This window comes from Pantherophis guttatus, chromosome 13 (genome assembly GCF_059756535.1).
Source record: "Pantherophis guttatus breed Tessera chromosome 13, ASM5975653v1, whole genome shotgun sequence".
NCBI classification, from domain to species: Eukaryota; Metazoa; Chordata; class Lepidosauria; order Squamata; family Colubridae; genus Pantherophis; species Pantherophis guttatus.
In genome coordinates, this window is record NC_142075.1 from 9299290 (window position 1) to 9309836 (window position 10547).

General features: G+C 45.5%; 1 protein-coding gene across 2 annotated transcripts in view; it reads left to right on the top strand.

The window, feature by feature from the left end:
- Nucleotides 1-10547, top strand: part of CILP (cartilage intermediate layer protein) — a 32893-nt gene that overhangs the window by 15468 nt on the left and 6878 nt on the right. The window contains exons 4-8 of one of the 2 annotated variants that reach the window (XM_087877938.1): nucleotides 1957-2226; nucleotides 3460-3645; nucleotides 5550-5864; nucleotides 8265-8373; nucleotides 9952-10109. In XM_087877938.1, the coding sequence (XP_087734064.1) occupies nucleotides 1957-2226; nucleotides 3460-3645; nucleotides 5550-5864; nucleotides 8265-8373; nucleotides 9952-10109 (1038 nt within the window). The remainder of the gene's footprint in view (nucleotides 1-1956; nucleotides 2227-3459; nucleotides 3646-5549; nucleotides 5865-8264; nucleotides 8374-9951; nucleotides 10110-10547) is intronic. The other variant, XM_087877939.1, reaches the window with a different exon arrangement.

Below are 10547 nucleotides of genomic sequence, written 5' to 3' on the forward strand. Positions count from 1 at the left end.
AAAGTAAAGAAGGGACTTTCTATCGTTTATGGTGGACATGTGATGAAGCAAAAAAAAAAAAAACAATTGGAACATGATTCATATTTTAATACAGAAAATTCTGGAAATGAAGATAAAGATGAAACCAGAAACTTCCCTTTTGGGTCTAATAGAAAAAGACTTGGAGAAAAAATAATTGAAACTTTGATATGTTGAGCACCAGGGGTGAAATCCAGCAGGTTCTGGAGAACCGATAGTGGAAATTTTGAGTAGTTTGGAAAACCAGCAAATACCACCTCTGGCTGGCCCCAGAGTGCAGTGTGAATGGAGATTTTGCAATATCCTTCCCCCAGGAGTGGGGAGGGAATGGGGATTTTGCAGTATCCTTCCCCTGGAGTGGGGAGGGAATGGGGATTTTGCAGTATGCCTCCCCTGCCATGTCCACTAAGCCACGCCCACCAAGCCACATCATGCCCACCAAGCCATGCCCACAGAACCGGTAGTAAAAAAAAATAGGATTTCATCACTGTTGAGCACGATTATTATATGCACAAAAATGGAAGGACACTTCAATTCCCAGGATGGGCGAATGGCTGCAGAAGCTGATGGAGTTGGCTGAAATGGCAAAATTGACTATTTTGATTAAAGAAAATAATATTAATGCTTTTGTTTCCCCCTGGAGACCGCTTCTGAACTTTGTGCTTGAAGTGGAAAAGAGTAAAACTTTGATTTTGGGTTTTACCGATTAGATTGATAAATGAGAAACGGTTAGTTTATATTATGATGGAAAAAAAGCCTCCAAAAAGTTGTGGTTTGATGTTAAGGCTTTATTCTACTGCAACAGAGAGAGTTGGAAGTCAACGCTTCTCTTTCTTTTTCCCAACCCTTCCTCGCTTCTCTTACTCCCAGCTTTCTCCCACTGCTTTCCTATTTACTTTTGTATTTTGTTTCTTTATTTTATCTTACAACTCAGTAAAATGTTTCACTTGGCAAAAAGCAGCCTCCATTTTATTCCCGGCTTGGAACTGGACCCGGATTTTCCTTCCTACAATAGTAAGGATTACAATCAGGCATGGTATTCACTTACCTTCATTACCGGTTCGCAAATGTGAGCATGCGCATGCCACCTCCACACATGCACAGAGCCTCAAAAATGGGATGTGATGATGTCCGGGTAGGTGGGCGGCGTCTCCTGCAGCCACCGCTACCGATTCGCCCGAACCGGATAGAACCGGCTGGATATCACTACTGATGACAATATCCCTTTCTGTGGCCATACAATATGCAGTTCGCCTGAATAGAATAGAATAGAATAGAATAGAATAGAATAGAATAGAATAGAATAGAATAGAATAGAATAGAATAGAATAGAATAGAATAACAGAGTTGGAAGGGACCTTGGAGGTCTTCTAGTCCAACCCCCTGCCCGGGCAAGAAACCCTACACCACTTCAAACAAATGATTATCCAACATCTTCTTAAAAATTTCCAGTGTTGGAGCATTCACAACTTCTGGAGGCAAGTTGTTCCACTGGTTAATTGTTCTAACTGTCAGGAAATTTCTCCTTAGTTCTAAGTTGCTTCTCTTCTTGATTAGTTTCCACCCATTGCTTCTTGTCCTGCCCTCAGGTGCTTTGGAGAATAGATTGACTCCCTCTTCTTTGTGGCAGCTCCTGAGATATTGGAAGACTGCTATCATGTCTCCCCTAGTCCTTCTCCTCATTAAACTAGACATACCCAGTTCCTGCAACCGTCCTTCATATGTTTGAGCCTCCAGTCCCCTAATCATCTTTGTGGCTCTTCTCTGCACTCTTTCCAGAGTCTCCACATCTTTTTTACATTGTGGTGACCAAAACTGAATGCAGTATTCCAAGCATGGCCTTACCAAGGCCTTATAAGTGGTATAAACACTTCACGTGATCTTGATTGTATTCCTCTGTTTATGCAGAGGAATAGAATCTTTCTCTTTCTTCTTCAGACCAAGAAACGTGGACCAGCTGGTTCAACATTGATCATCCCGGTGGGAACGGGGATTACGAGCGCTTAGATGCCATTCGCTTCTATTACCGGAACAGGGTGTGTCCAAGTCCCATCCAGATCGAAGCCCGGACCACCGACTGGGTCCCCGCCACCAGTTCGGGCCAGGTGGTTCACTCCAGTGTCCACGAGGGATTCTGGTGCCTGAATAAGGAGCAGCCCCTGGGGCAAACGTGCTTCAATTATGCAGTGCGTTTTCTCTGTCCTTCGGGTAAGAGCGGTATTTAATTTTTCAGGAGGGGGTTGGGCAAATACAGGGAGTCCTCGGTTTACGGCCACAGTTTGAGCCCAACGTTTTCGTTGCTGAGTGAGGCATCGGTTAAGTGAGTTTTTTGCCCCATTTTACGACCTTTCTTGGCACAGTTGTTCAGTGAATCGCTGCAATTATTCAGTTAGTAACATGGTTATTAAGATGATGATGATGATGATGATGATGATGATGATGATGATGATGATGATAATAATAATAATAATAATAATAATAATAATAATAATAATAATAATAATCTAAATTTATCGGACTTGAACATTTTGACTCTACAAAAAACCACCTTACTCGGAACAGCTTACATCCTCCGACGATACCTTAACAGTTCCTAGGTCCTTGGTTAGGACTCGAGCTGCTGAGCTATTAACCAGCCTCAAAGGCTGTGAATCTCACTACAGATTAAATAATAATAATAATAATAATAATAATAATAATAATAATAATAATAATAATAATAATAATAATAATATCATTCACTGGAAATTGTGCCAGAAGTTTGGATTTGAGTACAGCAAAAACCACTGGGAACATCAGATTGAGAAAGTTTTAGAGAATGAGAAACTCAAGATCTTGTGGGACTTTAGGATTCAGACTGACAGGTACTTGGTCCACAACACACCTGACATAACAATAGTTGAAAAGAAAAAAGGATGGTTCATTGACATTGCAATACCTGGTGATGCACGGATTGAAGATAAGCAGCAAGAAAAAATCACAAAGTACCGGGACTTACAAATTGAAGTTGAGCGACTGTGGAAAAAGAAATCATGTGTTGTCCCGATTGTAATTGGAGCCCTCGGAGCAATACCCAAAGGGCTACCCCGCTATTTAGAAATTCTAAATTTGCCGGACTTGAACATTTTGACTCTACAAAAAACCACCTTACTCGGAACAGCTTACATCCTCCGACGATACCTTAACAGTTCCTAGGTCCTTGGTTAGGACTCGAGCTGCTGAGCTATTAACCAGCCTCAAAGGCTGTGAATCTCACTAAAGATTAACCAATACTACTACTACTACTACTACTACTACTACTACTACTACTACTACTAATAATAATAATAATAATAATAATAATAATAATAATAATAATAATAATAATAAGTCTTTTCAAGTCTTCTCAGACTCATCTTGCTCAACCTCCTAAGATGGCTGCTGGCTGTGTCTCCCTTCCAGGGTCTTTGGCTGGCAATTCCAAGTCCGTCTGGTCATCGTGGTCAACGTGGAGCTCCTGTTCTGGAAAATGTGACCGAGCCGGTGTGCAGACTCGGAGAAGGATGTGCCTTGCGGATACTTTCATGGATCCGCGCTGCAAGGACATCAGCGAGGAAGAGAGGGCTTGCCTGGGACCCCCTTGCAAAGGTATTTGCTAAGAACCTGATGGCCGTGCAATTAAGTTCAGCAATACGCATGGAGCCAGCGGCATCTAAAGCAGGGAAGGGGCTGCTGTAGAAAAAGGGGGAAGCAGCTTTGACTACACAAGTGAAAGAGGGCTTAAGCCTGCCTCTCTCAGGGGCTGGAGATAAGATCCGCAGAGCCTGGATAGCTCTGCGGACAAGGCACTGTAATTTAAAACCAGCTGTCTGCAATTAAAGTAAGTTCGAATCTTGCCAGGCTCAAGGTTGACTCAGCCTTCCATCCTTTCTAAGGTAGGTAAATTGAGGACCCAGTTTGTGGGGGCAATAAGCTGACTTTGTATAAATATACAAAAGTAAGAAGGCTATTGCTTAATGCATTGTAAGCTGCCCTGAGTCTCTGGAGAAGGGCGGCATATAAATCAAATTAAAAAAAAAAACAACATCTTGGAGATCCAGCAGAAAAGAGGTTGCCCCAGTTGTACTTGTACCAGAGGTGAGTTTCACCAGGTTCTGACCAGTTCTGGAGAACCGGTAGTAAAAATTCTGACTGGTCCCGCCCCCATCTATTCTCTGCCTCCCGACTCCCAGCTGATCAGGAGGAAATGGGGATTTTTGCAGTAACCTTCCCCTGGAGTGGGGTGGAATGGAGATTTTACAGTATCCTTCCCCTGCCATGCCCACCAAGCCACACCCACAGAACCCGTAGTAAAAAATTTTGAAACCCACCACTGACTTGTACCATGAGAAAGGTCTGTATAGGGCAGGGGTCCTCAAACTTTTTAAACAATTCAAAGTCCCTCAGGACTGTTGGGGCGGCCAGACTGGCTGGGTGGGCATGGCTAGGTGGTCATGTGACTTGGTGGGCATGGCCAACTTAGAAGTCCATTAAACAATACACACAAATTAAACTCTGGTTTAGCTCCGTGTTTCTCAACCTCATCCACTTTAAGATGCGTGGACTTCAACTCCCAGAATTGTAGAACAGCTGGCTGGGGGATTCTGGGAGTTGAAGTCCACACATCTTAAAGTGGATGAGGTTGAGAAACACTGATTTAGCCTGCTAAATTGCTGAGATCTTTTTGGCATTTTGGTGAGGTTTGGAAAACCCGCATCCAGAAGCAGGGGTGAAATGCTCCCGGTTCGGACCGGATCACCCAATCTGGTAGCGATGGAGGTGGGTGGTTCGGGGAACCGGTAGCAAAAATCCCTGCCCCCCCCCCACCATGCCCAGCTGAGCCATACGATCATCAGACGCTTTTTTTAAAAAAAAACTTTTAAAAGCATTTTTTCTACAACCTCTTTGGCCGAAAAAATGCTTTTAAAAGTAAAAAAAAAAAAAGCCTCTGATGATCCTGCGGCTCAGCTGGGATCGTCAAAGGCTTTTCAAAGCATTTTTTTCTGCAACCTCTTCAGCCGAAGAGGTTGTAGAAAAAAATGCTTTTAAAAGTAAAAAAAAAAAAAGCCTCTGATGATTGTGTGGCTCAGCTGGGATCGTCAAAGGCTTTTCAAAGCATTTTTTTCTGCAACCTCTTCAGCCGAAGAGGTGGTAAAAAAAAATGCCTTGAAAAGCCTCTGACGATCCCAGCTGAGCCGCAGGATCATCAGAGGCTTTTCAAAGCATTTTTTTGCAACCTCTTCGGCTGAAGAGGTTGTAGAAAAAATGCTTTGAAAAGTTAAAAAAAAAAAAAGTTGGCCATGCCCACCCAGTCACATTACACCCCCTTCCCCCCACCAAGCCATGCCACAGAACCGGTAATAACAAATTTTACATTTCGCCCCTGTCCAGAGTGAAAAATGACTTGTTTGTTTCCTCTTCCTCCTCATCTGTCTGATTTTAGAGAGAAAGAGACAAAAATAACAATAATAATAATAATCTGGAGTCACTCATGCTTTTCTTACACCTTTCAGTTTGCAACATGATGTGCTCCAGGGGTTGGGCGAATGCCGACTGCAGCGCATGTTTCTGTCAAGAACATTTACTCCATGGCACCGTTGCCCTTCAAGATGGCGCCCCGGCAGCTGGAGCCCACCTCTATCTGCAAGCGAAGCCATCGAAGTTCTTAACAGAGTCAGGCCACAATGGGGCCTTCGAGATCCCTGGCGTGTGCCCCGATGGAAAAACCACCCTGCAAGTTAAAAAATCCAAGTATGCGACGGCTGTGATCACTTTGTCAGAGAGTGCTGAAAATTACTCGGCTGTCCGTATCTACTTGAAAAGAGCAGGTAAGGAATCCAATTGGGCCCCAATTCAGCGGCAGAATAGACTTCATGAGTCTTGCGGTTCCGTAGGATTGGACTGTGATAACTATCATGCATGAGCATATCAGCATTCTGATATGTAATCAGAATTGCTCTCACAGTGCACGCTTATAGCAATAGCACTTAGACTTAAATACTGCTTCATAGTGCTTACAGCCCTCTCTAAGCAGTTTACAGAGTCAGCATCTTGCCCCCAACAATCAGGATCCTCATTTTACCCACCTCGGAAGGATGGAAGGCTGAGTCAACCTTGAGCCAGTCAGGATTGAACTGCTGGCAGCTGGCAGAATTAGCATGCAATACTGCATTCTAACCACTGTACAGGAAGGAAGGAAGGAAGGAAGGAAGGAAGGAAGGAAGGAAGGAAGGAAGGAAGGAAGGAACAGCAATAGCACTTAAACTTATATACTGCTTCACAGTGCTTTACAGCCCTCTCTAAGCGGTTTACAGAGTCAGCCTCTTGCCCCCAACAATCCGGGTCCTCATTTTACCCACCTCGGAAGGATGGAAGGCTGAGTCAACCTTGAGCCAGTCAGGATTGAACTGCTGGCAGCTGGCAGAAATAGCATGCAATACTGCATTCTAACCACTGTACAGGAAGGAAGGAAGGAAGGAAGGAAGGAAGGAAGGAAGGAAGGAAGGAAGGAAGGAAGGAAGGAAGGAATAGCAATAGCACTTAAACTTATATACTGCTTCACAGTGCTTTACAGCCCTCTCTAAGCAGTTTACAGAGTCAGCCTGTTGCCCCCAACAATCTGGGTCCTCATTTTACCCACCTCGGAAGGATGGAAGGCTGAGTCAACCTTGAGCCTGGTGAGATTTGAACTGCTGAAGTGCAGCTAGCAGTCAGCTGAAGTAGACTGCAATACTGCACTCTAACCACTGCGCCACCTCGGCTCTTATGCGCCCTGATTATGTAAAACAAAAGGACCATGGGTGTTACGATAGCAGACTTCTAGTACTTGAGGGGCAGAGAAGATTTTATTTTATTTTCCAAAGCATAAGAGGACAGGACAAGAAGAAATGGGTGGAAGATCATTAAAGAGATCAACCTACAACTAAGGGGAAATTTATTGACAATGAGAACGATCAATCACCGGAATGGCCTACCTCCAGAAGTTGTGGGAGCTCCATCGCTGGAGCTTTTCAAGAAGAGACTGGACAGCCATTTGTCAGGAATAGTATAAGATATCCTGCTTGAGCAGGGAGTCTACAGAGCCTGGATAGCTCTGCAGACAAAGGCACTGTAATTTAACACCAGCTGTCTGCAATTAAAGTAAATTCGAATCTCGCCGGGCTCAAGGTCGACTCAGCCTTCCATCCTTTCTAAGGTAGGTAAAATGAGGACCCAGATTGTGGGGGCAATAAGCTGACTTTGTATAAATATACAAAAGTATGAAGGCTATTGCTTAACGCACTGTAAGCCACCCTGAGTCTCTGGAGAAGGGCGGCATATAAATCAAATTAAAAAAAAAAAAAAAGATTAGATTAGAACAGGGGTCTCTAACCTTGGCAACTTTAAGCCTGGCGGACTTCAACTCCCAACTGGGGAATTCTGGGAATTCTGGACTAGAAGACCTCCAATGTCCTTCCAATTTGATTTATCTACTTTCTATGTTCTAATAGCAGAGAGCAGATCTGTCAGAAGATCTCTTTCTCAGTCCCAACCCATCTCACAAGGCTTGTTGTCTTTGAGGGGGTAAAAATAAGAGGAGGAAGGACTTTCGGGTAGGTTTGTTACCTTTATCTGAAGCAAGATTCAGCTGCCCATCGAATCGAGTCAACTTTTCCCAGACTGGATTCCATGTCGATGTGTTGGACTTCGACTCAAAAATTCTCAGCAATGATCCCACCGGCGGGGAAATTCTAGGCACTGAAGTCCATGTTTCTGTAAGGGGTTGAGGTTAGCATGCTGTACATCCATCTTACACAGTGGTGAAATTCAAATTTGTTTACTACCGGTTCTGTGGGTGTGGCTTGGTGGACGTGGCAGGGGAAGGATACTGCAAAATTCCAATTCCCTCCCTACTCCTGGGGGAAGGATATTGCAAAATCTCCATTCCCACCCCACTCCAGGGGAAGGATATTGCAAAATCCCTATTCTCTCCCCACTCCTGGGGGAAGGATATTGCAAAATCTCCATTCCCACCCCACTCTGGGGCCAGCCAGAGGTGGTATTTGCCGGTTTTCCGAACTACTCAAAATTTCCGCTACCGGTTCTCCAGAACCTGTCAGAACCTGCTGAATGGCACCCCTGAGATTCTTACAGGATCTTCCGGATGAGTCAAAACACGGAAGGTAGCAAATCTGGCCATTGCAATTGGTGAGGAAAGGTTCAAATGTTTTTTTTTTTCCCTCTTTCAGAAAAACCATACATGACGATGCATCCAGAAAACAAAGCCAGAAGAGAGGGTCAGAGTGTGTCATTCTGTTGTCACGCCACTGGAAATCCATCACCTGGCAGATATTGGTGGTAAGACACTAAAATGGGGTTACAGGAGGAAAGATAGGCTGATTGGTGGAGCCTTGGTGGAGCAGCGGACTAAAGCTCTCTCTCTCTCTCTCTCTCTCTCTCTCTCTCTCTCTCTCTCTCTCTCTCTCTTTCTCTCTCTCTCATAAAAAGAGCCAGTGGCATCTGACTATATATAGTCAGCAAGTACAGGAGCGCCTCGCTCCTGCTCTGGAATATGGAGAGAATCTCCATCCCCTGCCGTCACCCTTATCTTCTCACGCCAGGCAAGGAGTGACTGGGAGAGGAGGGTGAGGAGCGGGACCAGCCAGTGGTGGGTTCAGCCAACAGGGAGCCACAGCATGGGGACAAAAGAGCTGCATACGGCTCCGGAGCCACAGGTTGCCGACACCCCTTCCAGTCTAACCCGCTGCTCAAGCAGGAAACCCTATATCATTTCAGACCAATGAATGTCCAGTTTCTGTTAAAGGCTTCCAGCGATGGAGCACCTACAAGCCCTGAAGGCAAACCATTCCACTGATTGATTGTTCTCACCGTCAGGAAATTTCTCCTTAGTTCCAGGTTGCTTCTCTCCCTGATTAGTTTCCAACCACTGTTTCTTATTTTGCCTTCTTGTGCTTTGGAAAATAAGTCGGTCCCTGTCTTCTTTGTGGAAGTCCTTCTCGGATAACCTCACTAGATGGCAAAACCTGGAAGAAATCTGCATTTACAATACTGTTGCAATGCATTGTTGCAGAAAGCAGGGGATGGAGACACCCCCAATCCTCTACCCCCACTTCCTGAGTTAGCTGCAGTTACGCCCAACCTTGTAAAGTTGACCAGGTTGAGACAAACTGCCTTAAGTTAACTTTGTAGCTCAACTTGCCTGGTGAGACAACTGTTTTTCGCAGCCATTTCTTCCAAATTCAGAACAATTGGGGGGGGGAGGTATCTGAGAAACACCTGCTGTAGACCCCAAGACCAGGGGTGGGCTGCTGGGGGTTTGCAGGGGTTCAGGAGAACCTCTAGCTAAGGTTCTGTGCAGTTCGGAGAACCCTCAAATCCCACTCCTGGCTGGCCCCGCCTGCCCCTCCCCTCCCAGGAGTCCCCATGCGGCCCATTTTGGATGCAGGTAAGTGCAGGACGCATGTGGAGACTCGGGGAAGGCGAAAAAACGGGCCTGCTGGAAGTTCGGGAATGGGCCCGTTTCTGGCCTCCAGAGTCTGGGGAGGCCGTTTTCGCCCTCCCAGAGGCTCAAGGAAAGCCTCTGGAGCCTGGGGAGGGCAAAAACACCCCCTCACTCACATGGTGGTGCAGGCCGACTAGGCAGTAGTGGGATTCAAATAATTTAACAACCGGTTCTCTGCCCTAATAATTTCTTCCAACAACCAGTTCACCAAACTGCTCAGAAAGTTAACAACCGGTTCTCCCGAAGTGGTGCGAACTGGCTGAATCCCACCACTGTGACTAAGCCACGCCCACCATGGCCACACCCACCCAGCGACCAGGCAGAAAACCCCTTGCTAAAATTTTTGAAGCCCACCCCTGCCCTAGACAGAAGATAGTTTCGTTTCTGAGTTACCGTTCTGATCTTTCTTATAGGTTCCACAATGATACTCTGCTGGACCCTGCCCTTTATAAATATAAAAGCAACTTGATTTTGAAGAATTTGAAGATGAACCAAACCGGACGATATTTTTGTAAAACCAGCAACGAAGCAGGTTCGGTCAAGTCCCAAAGCGCAACCCTTTCTCTCATAGGTGAGTTGTTTTGGGGGGGGAAGACCTCGGAGGGAGCAAGAAGTAGGATAGGTCAGAGATGAGCAATTAATTTTCCCCAAGTGGCCAAATGAGAAACTGGACATTTGTGTAGAGCCAAACCAATAGAGCTTTGAAGGTGTTTAAGCACGCATGCATGTATATCAGTGGTGGGTTTCTCCTGGTTCTGTCCGGTTTGATAGAACCAGTAGTAAAATCGGCGGGAGGCTCTGCCCACCCGCCCGGACATTATAAATGACGATTTGCGCATGTGCGGCCCCGTTGCGAACCAGTAGTAAAGGTAAGTAGAATCTACCCCTGATGTAAATGCATAAATTGGGGGCGGGGATAAAAGCAGTTCACACAGGCTGGGCAGGGACAGGCAAAAGGCAAGATGTGGCCCAGGGATCCGTAAAATACTCAGATCTGGAATGGCTGGTG